The sequence below is a fragment of the Hermetia illucens genome, chromosome 4 (assembly GCF_905115235.1).
Source record: "Hermetia illucens chromosome 4, iHerIll2.2.curated.20191125, whole genome shotgun sequence".
In the NCBI taxonomy this organism is placed as follows: domain Eukaryota; kingdom Metazoa; phylum Arthropoda; class Insecta; order Diptera; family Stratiomyidae; genus Hermetia; species Hermetia illucens.
In genome coordinates, this window is record NC_051852.1 from 63,780,860 (window position 1) to 63,807,848 (window position 26,989).

General features: G+C 41.5%; 1 protein-coding gene across 3 annotated transcripts in view; it reads left to right on the forward strand.

Annotated features, from left to right (window-relative positions):
• Nucleotides 1-26,989, forward strand: part of LOC119655130 (centrosomal protein of 164 kDa) — a 133,750-nt gene that overhangs the window by 77,874 nt on the left and 28,887 nt on the right. For all 3 annotated transcript variants that reach the window (XM_038060865.1, XM_038060866.1, XM_038060867.1), the window contains exon 3: nt 20,731-23,855. In XM_038060865.1, coding sequence (XP_037916793.1) covers nt 20,731-23,855 — 3,125 coding nt within the window. The remainder of the gene's footprint in view (nt 1-20,730; nt 23,856-26,989) is intronic.

Genomic DNA, 26,989 nt, shown 5'->3' on the forward strand with positions numbered 1-26,989 from the left:
GACGGTGTTTTGAAAAGTTGGTGAATTTTTGGCTAGTTTAATATCGCATGTAGTAAACAATTAATTCTTTGTGGATGATGGAAATCACAATCAACCAGCGGCAGGTTTTCCGGTATTTTCCACGATGAGATACCCAATAACTTCGCTCGCTACATAGATGCAATATAAGACAACATAAAGGGTTCAAGTCGAGTAGAAAAGTCCATTATTCGTGACTAAACTTTAATGTCTATCGAGAGGAATGCCCACCTCTTATTGGGGAAAACGATAGTACAATTGCACCAGGCGACAGGAACTTGAGCAACGAGGAAATACTTCAGTATCTTCTCAAGCTGAAGAACTTGACGCTGGGAACAATTGAACAGGTCGTCCCTAAGATTAAACCTCGCAATAATATGGAAGGATATGAAACTACAGCCATAAAACGGTTGAAAAAAGTGAAAAGCCTTCTGCTCCCTCGCGTCAACAAAATCTATCGGAGATATGGGGACTATCATCATCCCATATTGGTTGAGTTCAAATCACTTCTAAAGATCGCGCGGGATCTTATCCGTCAACATTACGTAAATGAAGTGAACTTCCAATGGCGGGAGAAGTTAAAGGGTATTTCACCAAGCGATCCAGATTCCATGTTTACTAAGATAAATACGTTATTCCGGAAGAAGTCACGAATAACTGTGCCGAGAATTAAAGTCGGTGGCAGCGAGCTACAACACCTTATTGACTCAGTTATAGACAGGAATAGTGTAACTGCTGATGCGCAAGGCAATTACATCGTGATGGATGATGCTCTAAAACTCGAACTTGTAGGGGAGCACTTTGAATCGGTGCATCAGCCCAGAACGGACTTAGAGCCAACGCGACTTTCGGAAATTGTAGAACGAGATGTCCACAATTTCAAACATAGCCTGAACGACACCACAGTTCTCCAATTTAGCTCTGCGTTGCAGGCTGATCTCATACCGAGTGATAATCGGCTTGATTACTTTGTCTCATGTGTAGAGTTAACTTCCATATTCAGAAGAGTAAATAATAAGAGATCATCCGGTATGGATGGCATTCCCAACGTGGTCCTCAGGCATTTACCAGACATTGCCATTCGTAATTATTGCATTTCGTTCAATAGTTTATTGAACAATTCCTTCTTTCCAGGACAATGGAAGAAAGCCCGAGTATTCCCGGTTTTAAAGAAAGGGAAGGATCCATCCAGCCCTCAAAGCTACCGCCCAATCAGTTTGCTGCCTAACATCAGCAAGGTGTTTGAGGTTTTGGTATTGAAAGCCTTGAACGGGCATATCAAGAAGAAGGAATTATTGCCGAACGCGCAATTCGGATTTCGATCTGGACATTCGACAATACATGCAATAACGAAAGTAACGTCTGATATTTGCTGGCGGATTAACAATAGTGAGTGCGCTTGCCTTATAGACATGGAGAAAGCCTTTGATAACGTCTGGTTGGATGGACTGATTTTCAGGCTCCTGAAGAATGAGTTTCCCAGCCACCTCGTAGCGATGATGTGTAGTATGCTGTATGGCAAGTGCTTTGTCATTACGGACGGAAATCTCACTACTAGCAGAGAATTTCATGTTCTGAATGGATTGCAGCAAGGGACAGTGACTGCGCCTACACTTTTTGCGGTATTTGCCGGCGAATTACTCAATTCTTTCGATTTTAATAAATGTCCTAAAAGGTCGTTGGTTACCTTTGCTGACGATCTGATAGCCTACACGGCGCACAAGAAGATAACTGAGGTGCAAGTTGAACTTCAGAAGATGTTCAATGATATTAAGTTCTTCACGAACAGTTGGCGGATGAAAATCAATGCGCAAAAGTGTGAAACGATTCTGTTTCGAAATTCCTTGGCGTATGCCAGTAGGAACTTGAAATAGAATTGGAGAGATTTCCACATTGTCGCGAACGAGGATAGTTCTGAGCGCATTTCTCACAAGAAGTGCGTTATATACCTGGGTGTGCGTCTTGACAAGCGTCTCCAATTTAACGAGCACGTTAAAGTCGCGCTAGAAAGCGCTCGCAAGGCATTCATGTCTCTTCGAAGACTCTTTTATGCTCCACATCTTAGCCGGAAGGTTAAGATTATTTGTTATCTTACTTTGGTTAGACCGGTGCTCATCTACGGGTGTGCTATCTGGTTTAATTTGAATGCTAGCCAAATGGAGAAAATAAGGATCTTTGAAAAGAAATGTCTGTGTGCTTGCACGGGGCTTAATAGGACTGCTTCGTCAAACTATGAGCACTATGTAACTAATGCGGTGATGTATGCAGCTGCTGCTGTGCCAAGAATCGACACAGTTATCGTCAGATTGATTCGGAATCATATAGTGCGATCTGCTTCGCATGGTGAGAACCCTTGGGTTTCGCAGCCGTTCTACCCAAATGATAGGTATTTCGAGAAAACTCTCACGACAGGCTTCATTCCTCCCGAAGCGTTCGTGTATCTTGACAGGAATGGTATAATTCTTGATTCTGCCGGTGATCCGGTTATGTATCATATACATAGACGGGCCACGGACAAAAGGATAGAATACCCCCCGAATTTGACAGTGGGGGCTCCGGGATTCGACTGGAGATACTCCAGAGCGAGAGCAATTGATATTAAGCGGGATGAAAAAGAGAAATCTTGGTACTGGTGGCTGCGGGATGCCGGTTAGCGGTGGCCATGCTCATACATATTGAACGGGTACTGATTTTGCCTCCAGTTGTATAATAACTTATACATACATACGTTATTATTCTTTGTTTCTTTGTAAATATTACAACTGTTATTATTACCTTTTCTATTTTATTGTTATTGTAAAAAAATAAAAAAAAAATATATAATATAAAATATATAATTATGATAGTTTTAAGCCCAATAATTTAAGTTAAAAGTATCTTTTGAAGCGATTAAACATTTATTACTATTATTACTTTTATATCTCTTTATTTGCCACTAAGGCCAAGTGAATTCTGTCGGGTTTTTGACCATTTCCCGACAACTTATTGTAAAATTAGATTTTTATCTCTTACTGTTTCTCTTCTCTGCCTGTAAATTGTTATTCGAAAATTTTGAGAGCCCACAGTGGCCATTAGATTTAAGTTATTTTTGTTATTTTAAAAGATTGTTTTTTATTGTTTATTTTTCCAATCTATATACTATTGTTACCTATTTCTTAAAAATAAAAATGATTTTAAAAACAAAGCAAAACAACTTTAATATCGATGCGGTGGCGGGCCTCCATTTTGCCCTTGCCTATGCCTTTTATACAGAGAGTTGCTTTGGGTGGTGAAATTTTCAGTTTCTTCACAAGTTTCTCAGTCACCAAATTGATCTGAGAGCCCGAGTCCAAAATATCATATCATAGCTCTTACACAGTCCGTCCATTTTTAGCAATAACCATCAAGGTTGGCTGTGCCCAGCAAAACACAACCAACCAGCACAACGTTTCTGATGGTTTGAGGCTGCCGCTGTTATTGATGATTCCTTGATTTTGGATTAGCATCCTTCTTTTCTTCCATGATTTTCGATGATATCAAAGCATTATATATATTCTGCTGCCGCTGCCACAATTTGCGTTCCGGTGCGAATTACAGCCGTTTGCCGGCCGACAGTTGCAAAAAGTGCTTCCACGAGGAAAGCGGATAAACTGCAGAATTTTTGGTTTGCCACCATCTAAGGTAATGATTTCGCAGTTCCTTGTTTGTCTTTCTGGCCGATAATTCAAGTGATTGGAAGCGAAAATAAAATGACTCGGTCGTTTGGATTTCATTCGAATTGGTCAACGATCTAGTTTTTTATCAACACTTGTAAAAATAATGGGTCCCATATTGAAGTGTCCACTGCCAAATTCCCAATCGCAAGCAAACTCTCGTGCTTTGTGTCCTGGAAATTGTGTCCTAGCATTTTTAAGGTTTTGTGTGAAACAAAACCTGAGTAAAATGGATTCAATATCTGTCTGTTTGTCTACCAGGAAATTTGATGATAACATGTGGGCTGTGTGTCCCCTGTGGTTGTATCTGTCTTCCATTATATTCCAGGCTGTAGCTTGGTGGTCCTTAGTTAATGAAAAATGTCTGATTAGTTTCTCTGCCTTGCCAGTGGCATTTGTTTTAAGATATCACATCAAAGAATTGCCTCCATTTCAAATAATCACCATAGAATTCCGGTATGGTCATCTTTGGAAGGCTGACTGCTGACACATTTATTGGGGAACACACTTGGAACTCCTTTAATTTTTTTTATGTTAATGATATGCAGCGCTCCTGAACCGTACCGTCCAATATATTTTTTCATATCTTATCCCTTCACATTGCTCCCAGATTGAAAAAAATGAGGTCTTCAATATTACGCCACAAATGATTTATTATCGCTTCGTAGTAGTAGTAGTAGTCCAGTGAGTACTACATTGCCTCCTTGAAGCAACGGATCGGTTCATTTTCTAACGACCGAGTCTCGCCGTCTGTTGCCGCAAACTTTTCCCCGGCCTTATCCAAATGGCTCTTCGGAAGGCTTCCATTCTGAAAAATCCTTCTTAAAATTTGATATCATTTTCTGAAAAAAGGAAGTTGGCACAACCGAGTGTTGGTTGGCACAAAGATACGAAGTCAGCACTTTAACTTATTAGGCCTTGAGAATAGAATGGATCAAGGATTTAAACCTTTTAACTAGAACTCTTCAATTTAATGGTTATTATGGGCGCTTTAAAATTGTTTTCTGCTGTTGATTCGCCTACTGATCAGTGCAGCCTTCAGTTAAACCTTCACACATTATATCAGCGCTGCGTTCGTAACAAGCCACCACTTAATGTGAACAAATGCTACTCTTTATGTTATTCAGTAAACACTTCTTCCCCGACACACATTTATTATCTTGATGCTCAGCCCTTAGGCATGATTGCCTCTTACAAGGACCTGGGTGTGAACTTTACAATAAACTCTGATGTAATTTTCATTATGTCGATGTATTCAGCCGCGCTTTCAAAATGTGTGCCTTTATTCCCTATCAATTAATTGATATCCATTTCTCATCCATTCTTTATAAATCCTTCGTCGGGAACATTCCTGAATATACTTCGGTAGTGTGGTCCCCTTACTATTATGGTGGTGATTGCGGTGCAATTCAATTTGTGCAAAGCAGATTCACTCGATTCTCTTGCCCCTTTAAAAAGAACGTTCCCTACTCGATATTTCCTGAATGTCTGGCTTTAATTAACCCAATATCTCTGCAATCTTGTAGATCTTTAACTGGCGCATGTGATAGACAAGTCACTATTCGCAATCTTAATATTTTATAGGTTCCTTTAGCGGAGTTTGTGTGCTACTTCAACTCCCCCTTGTCCTGAATGTTACGAGACTATAACCGTCTGCAACTTGGTCCGCTGGCTTCATCCCTAGCCATTCACAAAAATAGAGTTATTGACACTTTTTTCTTTTCCTTCTGTTTTCTATATTCGCTTATATGCAATATGTAATTTATTGTTAATCAACTATCTTTTTCGCCATCAACACTACCTGCACTAACCTATCAAACATATAGCGAGAGTCATCAGAGTTGTATATAAAAAATCGCGGGAAGATGCGAAGGAATCAAAGGAGAGCCCTAAAATTACTCTTGGATAAGCCGAGGAAACGGAGTTTTCGAGAAAAAGAAGATGAACATCCAGAAAATCAACAGGTTCCAAAAAAAAACAGCAAGGTATATAGCTTACTTTGGGGAAGGTACGTAAAGCGTCGGTAGGCAGGAAAATATTGCCTAAAACAATAGCGTCCCAAGATAGCCGATATTCGATCAAAAAGTACGCGACTGTCGAAGTAAGGTTCTGCCAAAAAGCATAGAAAGGAGAAGGAGAGAATGAATATACCTCTCCCCCACCCATTATACTAAGAAGGCTGTAAGGTGACTTTGATCTGAAAGATTTGGGGCAAATGTCAGCAGGGTTCGGAAGAACCAAAAGAGGAATCTGATCGTGCTGCTAAAAACATGCAAAGAGAGCGGAACTAAACGCTTCCGCAGTTTAGTCAAAATGCTACTTGGGGAAAGTGCTAATGTGGGTGCTCAAAAACATTAAATCGCCATGCAGTACAAGGACTTAGATGAGATTACTTCTTAGGATGAAATCTTCACTGCCTTAGCAGAGCAGTTCAAGCTGCAAGAGACATCCATTGTAAAAGGCGCATGAAGGCCTTCAGACGACTATCAACAGAGGCAGTTCGCAAAATGCTGAATGTCGAGATAGTCCATATTGGATGTGTATTTTATCGCCTTAGAGAGTAAATGTTTTTGAAGAGGCGCAGTTGGCGAGCACATGCTGCAGTGTTTGCGGATTAGCGAGAGGAAGGGTATTCCATTTGCCTTTTCCAGGGCCCAATATGACCATATAATGAATTCAATAATGTGTAATATTCACTTTACCGTCAAATTTTTTCTACCGCTTTTGTTTTCTCAATTATCCTTTTTTATTTCATGATTTCCATCCCTTCTTCCATCTAAATACAATATTTATATTTCAATTAATTAAACTTTCTTATGTGCATGGACTTTTAAGTTGAAGGCTATGGCCCGGGAATGAAATTAGAGGCACCGAGACCGGCTGATCGATAGGCAGCTAATGAGCTGAACTGGAATCTTCTATTTGAAAGCGAGTTTCGGACGGTGAAGTTGTCTTTGAGAGAAAGATTGCGTGGTTAAAAAATTTTTAATTTTGTTAAAATAAATCTGTGAATTAAGAGCAGGGAAATAGTTTATTTCCAAGACGGTTAATGAAGAAACCAGATTGGAGCCAAGTTTTGGGAAATCATCTCTGATGTACACGAATTGTGAGTTTTGTGTTGAGGAAATGAAAATAATGTTCAATACGCTAGGTCACATTTCGGTTTTATTTTTTATTGCCGGTGATTGGTGAACATCAGACGTGACCTGAGAGAGATCATTCAAAGAGCCCCGAGCAGAACTTGCAGAAAGTAAGTACCAATTTGGTTTTCCGCACACAAGAGTATGCAGCGGGAAAACTGGTGCGTCGCCGGTTTGTGTTTGCTGTGCTGTTCCGCGCCCAGGACAATCCGCCCTCGGCGACAATAATTTTGAATGTGATCTCGGTGAATGGGTTTCTCTTTCCGCATGTTGATCTTCTGTTGGACTGAAGTTACAATCGACATGAGATCCCATTCTTTGCTTTTCACGTTCAAAGGAAAGAATTTATTATCTGCCATCATAGTGGAGCCTGATGTACGAGTATTTGGCAAAGGATTTTTTCTTAAACGAAAACTCTTGAAGAAAATGGACCTGATTGTAGTACAAAGTTTTAAATCAAGTATCCATTTTCTTTCTTGATGACGTGGAATATTGGCAGCTCTATTGTACATTTTGTTGTTTGCAAGAACTATCGTTACCCGTCTATTGATAAATTCTAAATCGGTATTACTCTACTGTAACATATCACATCGCACGTTTATAGAGGAACGGGGATGGCAAAAGTGTTGATTGCCATGATTTTATTTTCCCGAGCAACATAGCTTTCAGGACAAGATCTGGATGCCGTTCAAATTCCTCCAGTTACTTAGTTTGGATGATTGCCTCATCAATTGTTGCTTGCAGTATACTGAAGAGTTTGTAGTCATCATCCGAGTTCATATCCTTAATTTATATCTTATTTTGGCTGTATCCTTCCTTGTCGGTGTGTTTTCCCTAAACAATGCTTATACCCGTGCTAAACTAGATGGTGATGTCCAGCAAGGATTGAAGTTGATATTCGTCTTTGCATACAATCTTGTTAATATTCATTAAATGAGTCAATGTACATTTCGACAATGTTCCATGTTTAATTTGGAAACTGTGTTTACTTTCATGCAAAACATGGAATCATGGATTCAAAGCCAAACAAAAGCACGAGTTGCCTGGTAAGATTCCATGTCTGATTGGTATCTCTCCTGATGTTTATAAGAATACCGATAGCTTCGTGCTCCAATTCTTCATCACTGTTTTTAGGAGAAGAACGATATTAGGGCTGATTTTATACAAACGTAACGCTTGTAGTAACCACGAATGTATGTGGAGCCTTTTACGCATCCTTTTTGCTCCTCAGCTATTAATTTATGAACATCAAGGTGTTTTGAGATATTCGTGCAGGAAACTGAAGTGGAAACCTTGTAAATGGTAAGGAGACAGGTGCAACTACTTTTTTTATTAGGAATCATCTGAACCACTGCTGGCGGCTTCCATTACTTACCTTTTCAAGTGCTAACTCAATACCAGCTTCAGTGATGTCAGGCTAAAAACACCTCTCCAGAAGTTTTTTGCCTGATCCAGATCAAGGTTATTTTATTGACCTGAGTTGGTGAGATTTTTATAAAATCCTCTTTGGTTTTGGAAGAACAGGGCACCGTTTACCCTTCGCTTTTGTTACCTGCGGATGTGGCTGGAATATATTGGAAGTTTATGCTTCAGCACCTTGAGGATTCCTGCGAATAAGATTGGAGAGAGGGTGGTTTGCAATGATTGGAAAAATGATAGCTTCCAATGATGTCTACAACAAATCTGTGGACTCTAAGTAATGGAGTTCTAAGATGCAGTGATGCGACCAATATCTTTTCTCAACTTTTCGACTTTTTTTCTTGAGCCGAAAGATCCAAAACGTTAAAGTGCTCCTACCTCTGTGTGGTTCGAGATATTGCTTGTTGAGACCAGTAATCTCGCTACTCAATGACCGCGAGAACATCCAAGGGTAAAGAGGCACTCTGATGTGATTGACAGACTCTAAACCATGTTGGATACTGTCTTCTAGCCCCTGGGGCTCCATTAATATAGTTAAAAATAATGTCCCCGATTGTATTCTCACCACTAATAGGGAAAAAGTCAGTGCTGCAACAGAGCCCCAAGGTAGGTAGGTATTTGGAAAGGAACCACTGAAATATAGCATAACGATAGGCACTTCAGTTCCTTCATCTTGGATTACTGATTTGATTTTAACTAAAATAGTCCATTTTTTTGCAAACCACAATTTTTAAGTACACCGGAACATAAACTAAGTTTTTACAATGAATGAGTTTAAATTAATTAAAAACTGCACCGCGTGATAACCGACTATTTAAACGTTAGAGGCAGAAGAGAATCATCTCGCTTCATGTGTTTCTTTCTGCCCCTAACTCATGGCACACTTTCCTCGTTAGTCTTTCACTCCCGTGGCGAGCTCTACAAAGTGGAAAGTTCCGCGCCATCTATTTGTTCGCATTCGCAACATTCGAAATAAATTTCGAATGCTGCCAATCCTGACGTGCCACATCGCTCCGCTCCCAGATGAAACCTAGGGGTTTCGGCGACTGATCCCGGAACTTCGTTCACCGTCAATCCACAAAGCGGACACGACGCTGCTTCGGGGCGCATACGGGTTTCAGCCTGGACAGATAGACCGCCTTTTTGTGTCCACCGATCTCGAGCTGGAGGAAATGTTCTCCCCGCTCGAGAACGCGGCACGGGCCCTCATAGGGAGGCTGCAGCGGCTTCCGGACGGTATCCGTCCTGGCCAGAACGTGCGTGCACGTGTCCAGTTCCTTGGGCGAATAGACAGGTGTGGACGAGTTGATGGTGTGGCTTTTATGCGTCGGAGATTGTCCCTCAGCAGACGCACCAACCCCGACTCTGTGAGACCCGATCTCTTGTCGAAGACCGGATCGGGTGGGAGTCTCGGTTTCTCCCCGTATACCAGCTCCGCGGGGCTGGCAGCAAATTCCTCTCGTCGGGTTGTACGTAGGCCGAGTAGGACGGGAGGCAAGACTTCGGACCAGGATGGATCGTCGCGTGCCATAATGACGGCTTTCAGCGTCCGGTGCCAACGTTCTAGCATCCCATTGGATTGCGGGTGGTACGCAGTAGTCCGCTGGCATTTAAAACCAAGGAGTTTGCCTAACTCGGAGAAAAGGGTGGACTTAAATTGCATTCCCTGGTCAGTGATGACCACTGCAGAGACGCCAAAGCGAGGTATCCACTCTCGACAGAGGGCTTCGGCACATGATTGCGCCGTAATGTCTTTCAGAGGTATTGCCTCAGGCCACCGCATAAACCTGTCGATGATTGTGAGACAATACCTATAACCGTGCGAGTCTCGCAAAGGCCCTACTATGTCGAGGTGTATTGTGTGGAACCGCTTGGTAGTGCGGGGGAATGAGCCCACTTCTTTCCTTACATGCCTGGAGACTTTACACTTTTGGCATGCGATGCACTTTCTGGCCCAGGAATTGATATCCTTATTCATAGAGGACCAGAAGTATTTCTCGGTGACTAGCTGATTTGTTGTCCTGATGCCGGGATGCGTCAAGTCGTGAACTGCGTGGAACACTTCCTTGCGAAAGGTGGCCGGAATGTATGACCGAGGTCCCTTTTCCGAGTCTTCGCAGCAGAGAGAGAAGTTTGAGCCGAAGATGGGTAACTCCCGAAATTTGTATTTGGGGTTGGATTTGAGGCTCTGAAGTGCTGCGTCATCCTCCTGCGCCTTGGCAATAGCCGAGAAATCGAGTGAGGCGGGGATGTTAATCTCGGAGGCACCAGACAAAGCGTCAGCAACTATGTTGTCCTTGCCGGACACGTGCTGGATGTCTGACGTAAACTGCCTTATAAAACTCAGATGTCGAAGCTGACGAGGGGACGCTTTGTCGGGCTTCTGTTTCAAAGCATACATGAGAGGCTTATGGTCCGTGAACACAGTGAATGGCCTGCCTTCTAGGGAGAAACGGAAGTATTTGCTGCTCAAGTACGCGGCGAGCAGTTCGTGATCGTAGGTACTGTAGTTCCGTTGAGCGGAATTCAACTGCTTCGAGAAGAAGCTCAACGGCTGCCAAACTTGATTCACCTTTTGGTGAAGGGCAGCACCTACTGCGATGTCAGAGGCATCAACAAAAGCGGCTAGGGGTGCATCTTGCAGAGGGAATGCCAAGAGTGTAGCGTCGGCCAGTTGTTGACGGGATTTCTCAAACGCGGGGATAGCCTCTTCAGACCACACGATCTCTCGTGTGTCCTTAGTTTTGGGGCCAGACAAGTACGCGTTCAAAATGGACTGGTGATGGGCGGCCTTGGGCAGGAAACGACGGTAAAAGTTTAGCATGCCCAAGAACCTCCACAACTCCTTCACTGTCTTTGGATGCGGGAAGCTTGTTCTCGCTTGCACCTTGTTTGGGTCGGGCTGTATTCCTTCAGGGGAAATGAAATGATCGAGGAATCTCACCTGTTTTTGGAGAAATTTGCATTTCTCAACGTTTGGGACTAAACCGGCCTGAAGGAGACGTTGAAAAATGCACTCGAGATGGGCTAAGTGCTCAGACTCAGTGGAAGAGGCGACAGAAACATCATCCAAATATAAGAAACAGAAGTCGAGGTTTCGCAGGACCGCGTGGATGAACCTTTGAAAGGTTTGCGCCGTATTGCACAATCCGAAAGTCATCCGGGTGAACTCGAAGAGTCCAAAGGGTGTGCATATTGCCGTCTTTGGAATGTCTTCAGGAGCTACTGGGATTTGGTGATAAGCCTTGGTTAAGTCCAAGGTCGAAAAGATGCGGCAATTCACGAGGTGATGCGCAAAGTCGTGGATGAGTGGAATTGGATATCGGTCAGGAACAGTCTGCGTATTTAGCCTTCTGTAGTCCCCACATGGGCGCCATTCGCCGTTTGGCTTAGGGACCATATGCAGTGGAGAAGACCAACACCTGTTTGAGGGCCTGCAGATACCCTGTTGAACGAGTTGTTTAAACTCTTTCCGTGCAATAGCCAGTTTCTGGGATGGTAGAGGACGCACCTTCGAGAAGATCGGGAAACCAGTAGTGATAATGTGGTGCTGCACATTGTGCTTCACTGGTTTGGAGACACTACACTCGGTAGTAATCTGGCTGAACTTTTGGAGAAGTGCCCGAACACGAGAGTCGGTAATGTCTTCTAAAAGAATGGAAAGATTATTGCCTGGGTGAGATACCAATTGTCCCGACGAATTAAGGTTGGTCGTGGGGTCTATAAGGGACTTATTTTGCAAGTCCACCAGCAATCCATAGTGACACAAGAAGTCTGCGCCTAATATGGGGAAGCTGACATCCGCGAGGATGAAACGCCACGAAAATGTCCTAGGCAAGCCAAGACTCACGTCCACTTGCCTATACCCGTATGTGTTTATGCGGGAGGAAATTGCTGCCGCCAGTTTGAGTGGTTGTGGAAATAGTTGATGTTGCCGAGGTACGGGTAGAACCGAAAGCTCCGCACCAGTATCGATGAGGTAGTTGCGCCTGCTGAGAGGGTCGTAAATAGTTAGGCGACGTGGCGCTGCGTTCTGGGTGGCCGTCGCCAGGACCCTCCGCGGACCTAGTTTTTTGCGGCAGGCGTGAATTTACAAGGGATAGTACACTTGGTGGCTTTATCGCCGAATCTGCGGTGGTACTAGCAAATCCCTCGGTCCGTGGACTGTCCCGACGACCTGCTACCCGAACGCCCTTTTCGAGTGGCAGACCGTGAGCGAGCTCGCGATCTGGCGCCCGAACGCTGAGCGTCCAACGTCGCCCGCATCTCGGCCACCCTGGCTGTTAAAGCGGCTATCTCGCGCCTCAAGTCGCTCACCTCATCCGACTGTGGTTGAACGGCCGCCATGTACGTACACCTCCTGCACCTGGTCGGCCGTCGCTGCCAGTTCCTCCAAGGAACCGGAGACGCAAGCGAGGATCGCCTGGGTGCCCTCCGGGAGCCGTCGCAGCCAGAGCGACTTGATCAGGTCATCGCCGATCTTGCTCCCACCCAATTGCCTCATTTCGCGAAGCAATTGGCTGAGAGTTCGATCACCCAACGTTAAACCCGCCAGCAAGTGGTCTAATTTTGCCGACTCGCTTGCCGACAGGCGCCTGATCAACTCGCTCTTGAGCTGCGTGTATGATGTCGACTTCACTACATCGGACACCAGAAGAATCGACTCTTCATCCAGGCCGACCATCTCATAGTTGAAGCGGGTCGCGTCCGATGTGATTCCGGACATTTGGAACTGCGCTTCCAAATGTATGAACCATAGCTCCGGGTTCCACCGCCAAAATGGAGGAACACGCACGGCGAGGGCGGTCATTTGTGGGTCCGATGGGCCTGCTGCGTCTTTGTTGTCGATCGACATCATGACTAGTAAAAAGGAAACTTCTTTTCGACGCGAGTGTTAAAACGAAAACGCAGTGAAACTGTTCTAACTACACGGCAGGCCGAACCCACAAATTCACGCACGCACAAAGAAATCACCACCGAAGCGGACGCTTTTAAGTGCAGACCGAAACCACTTCCCAGAACTTCGCCTAGAGAGCGGACAATCAACGATGATCCGCACCTAAAACGCCTGAACGCCGTCTCTTGCAGTGGGCATACTATTTATTGATTTTTTTTTTTTTTTTTTTTTTTTTTAATAAATAAATTCAACTAAAACAAATTAAAATTCAAACAACAAAATTCAACAAATTACAATAATGATTCGCTGCTGCGGCGGTGAAGGTAACGACGGCTGCAGCGGCGCTGGCGGCAACTGCTGCGGTGTTGATGGTGAAGGCGGCGGCGACGTCGATGCTGGAGACGGCGAGCGTGGCTGGGGCGGCTTCTCTGGTGGCTGCGGCGGCGTCTCCGGTGACTGCGGCGGCAGCGATAGTGGCTGCGGCAACGATGGTGGCTGCGGCAGCGATGGTGCCGGAGTCTTCTGACAGTGTGAATAGCCGACACTTTCAATTTTCGCATTCGCCACTTGTTGAGCGGCCTCAGTCGCTGCAAACGAATTGCTCTCAGTTACACAAGTAATGGGATATGAGAATTTTGTTTTCCTTCATGGACAACTTCTTGCATAGGAACTAATGTGAATTTCTTCTCCTGGATCAATCCAGAGAATGTCAACATGATCCAACTAGGAGTCACAAAACAGTCAAACAACATCGAATTCTCGGAAATCGTTTTTTTAATTTTTAGATCCGTTACTCAAACTTTTTGTTACGGGGTCACCAATTTAACTAAAATAGTCCATTTTTTTGCAAACCACAATTTTTAGGTACACCGGAACATAGACTAAGTTTTTACAATAAATACTCGATAGATGTAATAATTAGACTTTATTAATTTTTATGAATGAGTTTAAATTAATTAAAAACTGCACCGCGTGATAACCGACTATTTAAACATTAGAGGCAGAAGAGAATCATCTCGCTTCAAGTGTTTCTTTCAGCCCCTAACTCGTGGCACACTTTCCTCGCTAGTCTTCCACTCCCGTGGCGAGCTCTACAAAGTGGAAAGTTCCGCGCCATCTATTTGTTCGCATTCGCAACATTCAAAATAAATTTCGATATTCTTTGCTGACCCAGTGGGTTATCTCATTATCGGTAACGCATGACGCATAACTAATCATATGCAGCTCTGCGTTTACAACTTTCGTTCTGTTTACGAAAATTCTACTGCGTTCTAGAGGAACTATTGTTCCTGTTTCCTAGTTATAATGTACCTATTGACTATCGTATGTCAAGCAAGCCTATAACTATTAACAAAACCTGCATTTATATCGTAAAGTCCTATAACTGCAAATAAAAAATCCAAGCCAAGCACTAAGGAGAGCCACAAGTAATCATCGAAAAATGAAAATTCGCAGAAAAATAGAAAATATTTAGTAAAGGAAACCGTTTGGATTTTTTATTTAAAGCCGACAACCGATATAGTCGTTATTTCCAGATATTTCAACTTGGCATCGGGTATTCTCTCAGGTGCCTCATCCTATTTTGCATAAGTGGCAGACACTGTCGCAGAGCATGTATGAAGATTTCGTCACTCTCCGCACGGAATCTGCAGGCTGCGTCCATAGATATCCGCTTTATTCCTGGTGCGGTGGCTCAGCAGCATCTAATCATTTTTCAACATCGTAGCCAACAGCAGCCCATTTCCGATTCTACAGAAGAGTTCTGGCCCGTGTAGAAGCGTCCCGTTCCCTTCCTGGCCAGGTTCGCCCCCTAACCTAACATGACCTAGCCGTGCGTGTTCGGCCACATAAAGCATATCCATACCAGTTTGGAATTTATCTAGCTAGACCTACATATATCTTCAATTTGAATGTCATTTTGGCTGTATTCTTCATTGTCAGTGTGTTTTCCCCGAAGAATTGCTTCCACGCGATATTTCTCCAAACCTAACTATATGCTGGTATACCTACTGATCTGAATAGTGATGTCCAGCAAGGAGCCAAGTTGGTTTTTATCTTCGGCATAACCTTTCATGTCGTCAATATACATTAAATAACTCTATCTACATTTCGACAATATGAGTTGCTTTGGCGATAGTTTCGTACTCAGATTTTTCATCTCTGTTCTCAGGAGAAGAGCGACATTTGGGTTGTTTTGTACAAGCGCAAGATTTTTAATAACCATGGATGTGATATGGAATGAAAGGCTGATTTATAATCGATGTAGGTTCTCGAGATACTTTGTTTTTGATGGACAGTGGCTAGTTATTCTTTACAGCCTTTGGTGCATACTTTTCGAGATATTCGTACAGAGAACTGAAACGAAAATCTTGGAAATGATAGGAAGGCAAGTAATTGGTCGACATTTTGAAGGGCAAGATACATCCTGTCCCTTGGGGATGAAGTTATCTTCATGTTGAAAATTGGCGAAACTTTTCTCTGATGGGAAATTATTTGATTAAAATGATTTGTCAATACCCTATAAGCATTTCAGTTATCTGTTTGGTCATCTGTTTTTTGCCTGATCTAGATCGCCTCGACTGAAATAGGGGGGATTTTAATAAAATCCTCTTTAACAGCGGAAGAATAAAGTGTTTACTGTCCTTCGCTGAAAGCTCTTTTGATACCTGCGGATGTCATTGGAGAATGATGTTAGCAACACATCTTTGCACTCTTGGTGATGGATTTCCAAGATATGTTTACGTGAAGCGGTCGATCTCCTTTCTCATCTTTTTGACTATTTTGTTGTGCCGAGAAACTCAGAACAGAGGTCCTCCTGGTGCTGATTGTTGTGACGAATAATCGTGGCAGCTGCCACGTAGATCAGGCTATGAACCACTGTCACAATAATCTCGCTACTCAAACGATCAGAAAAAATTTTGTCAACGGCAGCAATGGTGTTGTTTGTTGTCGAAATTAATTTTAGTTTTGGGCTCTTTAGCCTAGCGTCTGCGCGAATCTCAGGATAGTCGTTGGATGCGACTTAGAACTTCAAAACCTCATTATAAATTGGATCTACGTCTCATGTTACTAAACTTATTTTGGCTACTTGGTTGAAGGAATGCCTTAAAGATGGAGCATTTGAGCTGCTTCTTTAGTAAATTCCGTTTGCTGAAGAATGTACTTCGAAATCAACTGAAACTTCTGGGAAAATTTGTTACCTAGTTGATAGAGCAACCCGGTTATTTTTCACTACTACCTCGTATTGATTGACGACGTTCTGCTACGGGAAGCGAGTCGATGCCTGTACTCTTCTGGATTCCGTTCCAAATTCGTAGCTCGGTAATAAGTAAGGACTATAAATATATTGAAGAATAGTTCAAGAAAGCAAATTCTCATGAAAACGTTCTGCAGGTCCGCGGCTACCTATTTATACCATATCCGTAGCTGACCCGGTAAATTATATCATTATAAGTAACCCATGACACACGCGAGGTTACATGCAGTTGTGCGTTTGCAACTAAGGTCGGGGTCAGTATAGTATGCGTTCAATGGGGTGTAGGTCAATGATCCCTCTCAGTTATGTATTGCAAAATGGTCCATATTATCCTGGCCATGAATAGTATTCAACTATATTGTCTGTGCTAAAAATGCTTTATCTTCTTCCATTCATAAGCCGGTATTTAATGAACGATTTCAAGTTTATGTTTTGGTTGATTGAGTATAACCAGGCGTCACGAAAATTTAATGGCCTGAATATTCTCATTTAGGGTGCTCCGAAACTGTAACTACGGTCATGCTCCCTACAACAGCGTTCATCGTTATATCCCCTCAGCGCGAAAGCCAACCACTAAATTGTCCCAAAAAAGACTCTAATACAAAAGCTTAATGAACGAAAGAAAGCTGGACGCTCCGGGTATAAAGGTTTTGTATTTATCATGTGTGAGAAAGTCCCTATTCACGTTGTCCCATTCACTTTTACTTCCAATTCAAAATGTCCCTTCATATGCATATGTATTTCCAAACTGCAGTTCGGTTGTTCATATGAGTTCACTTTATTTGATGATGACGTCATACACGTCTTAGAGTGCGATAAATTCTCGTGAAATATTCAATTTTAATTTTCTTTAACTATTAATAATAGTTAGATTTTAGTCAAACTTTCCAAAAAAATGCATTATGTTACTACTATAACTAAGCCATTTTGTACTTCTAGGATGAACTTTACTATTATTAACTTTATTTAAGCATATATCGAAATGGAATATATTTTGAGACCTAGATTTTGTATGGATGAATTGTGATTTTTTCAAACTTTTCGTTTGGATAAGTTCCGAGATGCCACCCATTGTATGTAAAGGGATTCACAAACCACATATTCTCATCAAATTTCGTGACAATTGACTTAGCGGTTTCCGAGTAAATCGGGTGTGACAGACAGACAGTGAACCGATTCTTATAAAGTTTTTACACACCACTTGATGGTGCAATGATTAGGGTGTTATTGAGCTGGCTTATCGGTCTCATTACCCTGGGATTGAATTCCAACCGTCGTGGATGTTTCTGATCGTCTTAGACTTATCTTGCTGCTGTGAGCTTATCACTTGTATAGCATTAAGTGTGATGGTAGTGAAACTGAAGCACAGTCTCACTATATGGATGCCCTATACTATACACAGTGAACAGGAGGAAGCAAACAAACAAGTGCTTAGTCCCCAGATGAACTTGTTCCTTTTCGGTGACCGCAAGAATCTATTGTGCCGCAATCTTAGTAGTACTATACATTCCTCGCGCAATTTTATGGTTTTCAAATCACACTCTATTTGTCAAGCCATCTCTGATTCAGTTGGCCTTTGGGTCATTTCCCATCAACTTTGACGATAGAGACACCCTTAACTAGAGTGCTATTATCAGGGTGATAAACATGACCGTACCATTACACATTTTGCACGTCATAATAGAAGGTGTACCACTGATCCGGCAAAATATCTTAGTGGCTGCGTCGAACTGGAAAGCATACAAGGCGACAGGGTGAGCGATGAAACTACTTAATCCTGTGCAAGTCGCTATCACTGACTATAGTTGTGTCGATTTCTTTCGCGTCAGCCGTCAGAAGTCTTGTTTTACTCAGATTTAGTCACATACATTATTACATGAGGCGATCATTTCATGTTTGAATTAATTCCCCGAGATCAGGTTTGTTGTAATACACTTAGAGCAGTGTGTAAAGTGCTGGACGTTGGATGTCCTGAGTGATAGCATCCATGACAGAAACAAAGAGGAATGGCGAGAGGATGAACATCGACGGACACATGGAACACTTTTGGTCCGTACTTTGAACTCTGCTCCTAGAATTGTGGTAAAGCAGTTTCATCTAGCTGGTGATTTCCTTTGGCATTAGGAATTACCGAAATGCACCTTTTGATTGAAGAAAGCAGTATGAAGAGAGCAATGCTTTCCATCAAGATGGCACAGTATGTATTGCAGTATTTATACATCTGTTGACAAACCCGCCTTGGTTGACTTTCCAATCAGGTCTTGAATTCGACAGTTGTAAAGGAGGTGAGTGGGGCGGCTAGAAAAAAGTCACTCAAACTAAGAGGCCATTCTCAAAAGTTACCTAAGGAAAAAATCATGAGCATTCACGTATATGAGATTTAGGCGTCGAAATATTCTCCACCACAATATCTGCTCAAATAAAGTTAAAAATTATTACTATTTTTCTGAAACAGGCTAAAACCTCCCCTTAAGTACACCCTAGAATCATATAGCCTATATTTTAAGGCGTCACACTGGAAAATTTGATGGAACTCTTATTATCGTCAAGCTTTAGGGTTTAGTGCTTTTCGTGAATTGACTGCACTCTAAGATATCATATGTTCACAGAGTGTTGTTATCACATTGAGATCAATATTATGGCGTACTAAGTACATAGGCACTAAGAGCTTTACACTAATGCATCCAAATAATCCTACATAACAAATTCACAAAACGTTTCATACCTGTTATTTGCACTTCTTTAGACTAAAGATTTACCTAGAGTATTCTTGTGGTTTTTTTTTAATTGTGTTTTAAGTGTCCGGATAGCTGAGTGGTTAGAGCACAAGGCTGTGGTACGGTTCAAATCTCACTAGTGGCGGTAGGATTTGTATCGTGATTTGACGTTGGATACCAGTCAACTCAGCTGTAAATGAGTATCTGAGTCAAATCAGAGTAATAATCTCGGGCGAACGCAATGGTGACCACATTGCCTCCTAAAGTGTTACTGTAGTGTACCGTACGGTACGGAAGTGCTCTAACACACTTCAAAGCCCTGATCCAATATGGATCGTTCCACGAACGATTATTATTATTAATAGTATATTACCAACTTTTAGAAATTTACTGAAAACCCCCTTAAGTTCATCCTAGGAGAGCATAGAGGACAGCATCGTGCTTACACACTGGAAATCGGGTTATTAGTGTCAAAGTTATAGCAGTTCAAACTTATCAATTTCGCGTGAATTTACTACATCTTAAGCAGCGTTGTCTCTTTGGTACTAAAAGTATTAAATTTAATTCATCAGTAACTCAGTAGTTTTTTCATTTTTCAGTACTTTTTTGGTTAAATAGATACTTTTTACAAAAGCCCAAACAAAGTTAATATTTGGGAATATTACATTATGTTGATTGACAAAACAACCAAAAAGTTAAATTGCGGAAGCTGGCAGTTCAAAAACAATGCAATGGCATTCACATAAAGGCCTGTTCAAAAGCGCCACGACATTGGAAGATGTTCGGATATGCAACTCGGGTAGACAGGTTCACTATTAGAGCATACGCAGAGTATTGTGGGTAGCGAAACACCATGGTCGCTCAGCCAAAATAAGGGTCATTTTTTTACGATTTACAAAGTAACAAGTCGGAGGACCAGAAAGTAGAAGCTTTAGGTATTTCTTATATAAAAATATTTGTGTTGACAATTGTCCTATTAGTACCTAGCACGCAATGTATCATATATGCACTTTCGCGTCATACTGACATTCAAATCTTGAATTTATCTAGAAGCGACAATTTTGATTTAGTATAACTTTATTAGTAATAGTGTGATTTTCAAACTATATTCGGTGGAAAACAAATTACACCCCCCTTTTGCATGTATGGGAACCAGCATTATACCATTGTAGGCAATATTGAGATAAACTAGTGCAAGGTTCGCAGCAATATCGGGTAAGGTTTTGCTACCGGAAGAAGATTTAGGACCCATAGACCATACCAGTGCATTAAAACTTTACATTCACAATGACGTTTTATCTCTTTATATACCATATTTGGTATTGCTGGATCATGCTCGCATACCATGAACTCCCTCCACTCGGGTATAAGTCATGTTGGGCTTCTCGTCCTTGAAAATTTTATGAGAAAGTGCGGCTCAAAGAGGTTTTTTTAATATCTTCAATTGGGTTGATGTTTTTTACTTATAGTTCCATTATAAAAGGCTGATGGAATAAAATTAATGGTGAGAAAAGCGCCATATTCCTGTAAATCATATTAAATTTTTCATAGATTTGCAGATCAATTGTCATGATTATATTTTTTTTTTCAGCTATAACGATAAAATTCAAGCTACCTACTACTATAATAAAAAAACACTAGTAACACAGTGGGACCACCCACTTGATGCTATTTATCGAAATATCGTAGAAGATACTCGACGTCGTCTGTTGAAAGAGAAGAAGTCAGATGTCACTTCTTCACTGCCTGATAACTCTGAAGAAGTTTCCCAGCTAGATTCTGGTATTCGGAGCTTACAAGGAAATGAAGAATTCAATTTGAATCCTCCAAATAACAAACCTACAATAATAGGTTTCAAGAAAAATTCAGGCAATCAATTTTCAGATATGAAAAGGCAGGCATCATCTGGTTCAGAACTAATAAGAACTTCACGGTTTGAAGTTGTTAAAACTAATCCAGAGATAAGTCTTAGGTTGGATGGGAACCATAGCTTAATGACAACTTTAGATTTGAATAGTGAAGGATTCTTTCATGACGAAAGAGATAATATTAAAAAAGGCTTCACTATAACGGGTACCGGTGCAATGTTTTTAAAATCTAATATGAAGAAAAGTGATGATTATACTGCAAAAAACTATTTTACGGAAACATTCATTTCCAACGTAAAAGGAATTTTACGAGATTCGAGTTTAACCGATGTTAGGAAACGCCTCGACGATACAGATACTGAAGACAAGAAAAGTGTACGTTTTAATCTAGATGAAATAAAATTAAGTGCCAATTACTCTCCTGATGCAAGTAGTTCAAAAAAATTTGGGCCAAGTCCAGAAGCTTCGGATAATTCCGATGAAGATCCGTGGGACTTTTTGGAAAATGATCAGCAGGAAGCGGAAAAACGTATTAAAGAAGTGACTGTAATATCTGGAATGAAGCCAACAAATCTCAAAGGATTGAAGTCCCAGAATGCCACTGATCAATCAATCGAAGCGCAAAACAGAACTGGTATGTTTACGCGCAAACTTAGTGCAGACAGTAGCAGCATGCTGGAGAATTCAAAAAAGTCAATTATTGAAACACGCAAATTTAGTGATCAAAATCCTGTCAAGCCCCTTTATGACGATACAGATTCCGAATCGAAAGACTGTTCAATTCGTAGTTTTCTTCAGAACCCTACTATCGGAGATGACCTGCCACAAAATTCCGAATCGCGTGATAAGAATGACTATGATGATATTCGAAAAGAACATGAACGGACACTTGAAACTTTAAAACGTGACTTAGAAGCAGAACGAGAAGAAGAAATGAAACGTTTGAGAGACGAAATGCAAAAAGAATTAGTTAATAAAAGACAAGAAATTTTGCAGCAATTCGAAGAAGATTTCATAAATTCCGATGTGGAGAAAACCAAACGGGAATTACGTAAAATTGCAGAGAAAACCATCGAAGAAGAGAAGGCGAAGATAGAAATTGAAATTGCTGAAAAGACAAATAATTTCAAGCAGCAGAAGCAAGCTCAAAACAAGGAATTGCTTGAAATAGAAGAGATAACTTTGGAGAAGAGTTTTCAACGTGATTTTCAGAACATTAAAGAACTTTTTAGCAAGAAAATAAACATAATACAGACCGAATACGATGCTAAATTAGAGGACATTAGGTGCACACTTGAAGAAGAACAAATACATAAATTAGAGGAATACCGAATTGCTGTACAGGAAGAATTTCATTCTAAAAGGCAACAAATACTAAACGAACACAAAGCAACCGTCGATATACTGCAAAGAAATCATTCTGAACTGGTTCAGGAGCTGGAAAGGGATTTAAAAAGTGAAGAGGAAATTTTGAGAAAGGAACATCAAACGCATTTATTGCAAATGCGTGACAAACTTGCGCTTGAACTTGAAGCAGAACGTCAAAGAATGCGCGAAAATGGGGAAGACCGGCTGTATGAAAAAGTTAGATGCGAAAAACGCTTACTCGAAGACAAATATAGGTGTTTAAAAGAAAAGTACATTCGCTTGAAAACTGACGTAAGAATCACTCTGGAACGAAGGCAGAAAAAAAGAGAACAGCAAGCCCAACAGGTGAGCATAACTACTACAGGATCGGCTACAGAAACAGACCGTTCGACATCAAATAAACCTTCGGTAGATGATAGTGAAAATCGCAGCACGCCACTACCGGTACCACATACAACGGATCCAGCGAAACCGTATTCGCTCATTTCGAAAGGTCATTTGCAGGAAAAGGCTTCCGAAAGCCCATCCACTCGCGAAAGAAAAGCGACCCTTGCTTCAAAATATATTAAACAATTCCAAACGAAACACCAGGAAGATACAACTTCAATAAGCCAGTCAGACACTACAATGTCAAACAACTATTCGAAAGGGAAATATTTGCCATCTCCTTACAGCGATAATGGAAACTCTGATTCAGAAGCATTCAATCGTAATCAGGAAAATAATAACTTTGCTCGCGATCGCCAGCGAAAAAAATTGTTTTCGCGCATGAAGTCTGCGTCAACTTCTCGCCTGAATTCAGATAACTTTAAAGTAGACCGACCTTGCACTCCTGTTGAAAATCTTCGCAGCCAGCTGCAAAAGTTGGATGACCTCGAAGACCAGTTTCCAGATAACACGTTGGAAACCACCTATCATTTACGATATCCGTTCTCGGATATTTCAAATGAACATGCTGGCGGCAGTTCTGAACTAGAATTCTTCAAGCATCGAATACATTTAGAGCGTGATTCTGTCCGACGAGCTAAGGAGTCATTGAGAACACAAAGGATGGATTTTCGGTCGCGGCAACGAGAAATCAAACAGCGGCACAAAGTCGGCAACACTCGGCATACTTTAGATCAGCTTGTTAATGAGGAGCGAGAACTGACGGAAATGGAGGTGAATCTCCATCGAACACGTGCTCTCCTTGGGGAGAAAGTAATTCGGTTGCGACACCTCGAACAGTCATTACAACGACTGTGCGAAAAAGAAAACCCTGGAGAGTATCAGCAAACTGAAAATAAAGATGATGCGACCACTCTGAGCGATTTATCGTCACATTCTAGCTCGGGCTTCAGCAGCACCGACTTAGCTAGCGAAAACATTCACCGAAGGAAAGACATTTTTCAGGAGCCATCGGAATGCATACAGAGTTTGGAAATTCTTAACGCTGAAATTCGCGAGTTTCTGGATATATTGGGAAACAAACAAACAAGCGGTGAGTAGTTCAAATTTTATTTGACACTTATGTTAACTACTCAATTAATTTCATTTTTGATTTTCGGTCATTTACGAGATGCTTTACCGCTAATAATTGCAATTCTTAGTTGTTAGTTAATTTTTAATGATGATCAAAGCTTCCTCGGAATTAATGAAGACATTTAGACTTTACTGCTTTGTTCTACCATTAATTGCAAGATGTGGTTAAATATCAGAGTTCAGACGAGTGAAGTTAGCATGCTTTTGATCGGAAAAGTTACAAGGCGTTCCTTCATTTACTTCCTTATTGTTTTAGTATTTTTTGCGACAGCAGGAAATATGCAAACATATCTGCAGTTATTTCATTCGAGTGAGTTCCTCTAGATCTTCAAGATCACAATAAAAGAACTATATAAACGCAGTGGTTACACAAAACCTTAACAAGTCGGGAAACCGGAAGCTGGACGCTTCAGGCATGAAAGCTTTTGTGTATGTGTGTGTATATTTGCCCCATTAGTACATAGCACGTAATATGTGCATATATTATGTAAGAGTATCCACCTTGACCTATTATAATTTTGCCCGATTTCTACCAAACATGGCAGAATCATGCCCTATATTACTGCAAAATTTTGTGATGCTAAGATGAGCTTAGGGGGGTTTTGTGACCAATTACTAAAAATTATAGTAATATACTATTCTTAACTTCATTTGAAAGAATATCGGTATGGAAGGTATTGCGGAGCTTAGGCACCATACAGTGGCAATCTCTTGATTTTATCTGATTTTTCTGTTGCGCAGTTTCAGAGAATGGGTTCGTTAAAGAAATGATCACTTTCGACCCTTCCCGCTCCCCGCCTTTCCAACAAATATCAAAACTAGGAGCGGCATCGAAAAGAACTAATCAAGGCCTTTCATTTGATACTCAACATGATTATATTTGGTGAAAAAAATTTACACCCCCCTTTAAATTCGATGTAAAAGGATGTAACTCACTGTATGCGTGAGCATTCACAGTTCCCATCTTTCCACCAAATTTGGTGTTAACTGCTGCTACAGTCTCCGAGAAAAGTGCGTGCGACGGACAGACAGACAGACAGATCGATTTTAATAAGGTTTTGTCTTACAGAAAACCTTAAAAAACTAAAAAATTGTATAAAATCAATCTAAAATCAAGGCCATGAGGCTGCGAAGAGCTAAAATCGGGCTAGTATTGAAACCTTCTACACTACATTAACGTTCGAATTTGTCTAAGATATTTCAAGATGTCATTTTTAAGGTTTTGTGTAAACACAAAACCTTATTAAAATCGGTTTACTGTCTGTCTGTCCGTCACACGCATTTTTCTCGGAGACGGTTATAGCGATTGACACCAAATTTGGTAGAAAGGTGGGAACTGTGAACGCCCACGTATACAGTGAATTACATCCTTTTACATCGAATTTAAGGGGGGGTCCCCATACATGCAAAAGGGGGGTGTACAATTTTTTTTCATCAAATATAGTCATGTGGGGTATCAAATTAAAGGTCTCGATTAGTACTTTTCAAAGCCGATCTTAGTTTTGACATTCGTTGGAAGAGTGGGGAGCGCGAGGGGTTGAAAGTGATCACTTCTTTAAGGGGGCCATTTTCAGAAACTACCAAACCGAAAAATCTGAAAAAAAACCAGGAGGCTGCCGCTATATGGTGCCTGGGCTCCGAAATACCTTCCATGCCGATATCTGTTTAAATAAAGTTAATAATAGTATATTACTACAATTTTTTTGTAATTGGTTAGAAACCCCCCTTAAGTTCATCCTAGTACCATGAAATTGCAGTGATATAGGCTATAATATAGAGCATGTGGTGGAAATCGCACTATTACTAACAAAGCTATAATACCTCAAATTTGTTACTTCTTTGAAAATTGAAGACTATGAATGTCAATATCACCCGAAAGTGGAAACTGTCACATAATATATGGATATATTACGTGCTACGTACTAAGAAATACACAAAACCTTTCGTACCTGAAGCGTCCAGCTTCCGGTTTCTCGACTTGTTGTTGTTTGTTTTGCAAGCAAAACCTTATTAAAATCGGTGTCTGCCTGTCTGTCTACGGTGGATTCCCGCCGTGCTTCATATCGCTTCATTTGCGTAGATTTCGATCTTGTCTAAGCGTTTTGCAACTACTTTTACCCCGATATCGTTGGCAAAGCCAATGGTTGTCACCCCTTTAGGAAGGCGTAGCTTCAGCACTTCATCCTACATAATTAACTACAGTAAGGGACCTAAGACAGACCGCTGCAACAACGATGCCTACTTCGGAGCCCGTAGTTTGGTTAGAGCCTCTACGATTTGCGTCCACTTCGCAGTGTTAAATTGCATCAACGGTTGATCTCCCCTTACGAAACCCGAATTGCTTGTCAGATCCTTTTCCACTCGTTCAAATAGTTTACCAATGGCATTGACCAAACATATCGGTCGATATGAGGAGGGCTCACCCAATGGTTTACCTGGCTTCGGAATAAGTATCAACTTTTGCGGCTTCCATTGCTCGGTGAATTCTCCTTCTCTAAGGCACGCCGTAAAAATGTTGGCAAACATACCTGGTGCTGTCCTGGCTACCACTTTCAGGGCGATATTCGGGATTCCATCTGGCCCTGGGGTCTTACTTTCAGCGGATTTCCTTGCTGCATCAAGAATTTCCTCTTCTTCCACTACAAGAATTTCGTCATGACTTTAGGTAGATTTATGTAGTTCACATCCTCGTCATGACTTTAGGTAGATTTATGTAGTTCACATCCTCTGGCAAGAGAGTGTCCACTATGTTTTATAGTGATTTAGGACAGGTAATCGGTGGGGAGTGCTTGCCTTTCAGTGATGACATTGCAGGCCGGTGGGCGCCCCTTACCTTACTTTGTTAGTAATAGTGTGATTTCCATCAAACTTGGTATGATTATGCTCTATGTTATAGCCTACATTTCATGGTGGGGGGATGAACTTAAGGGGGATTTTCCAACCAATTACTAAAAATTATAGTAATAAACTATTATTAACTTTGTTTGTGGGGATATACTTTCCATACTTCGGAGCGCAGACACTATAAAGTCGCAACCTCCTGATTTGTTCAGATTTTTCGGTTGGGTAGTTTCTGAGAATGGGCGCGTTTCA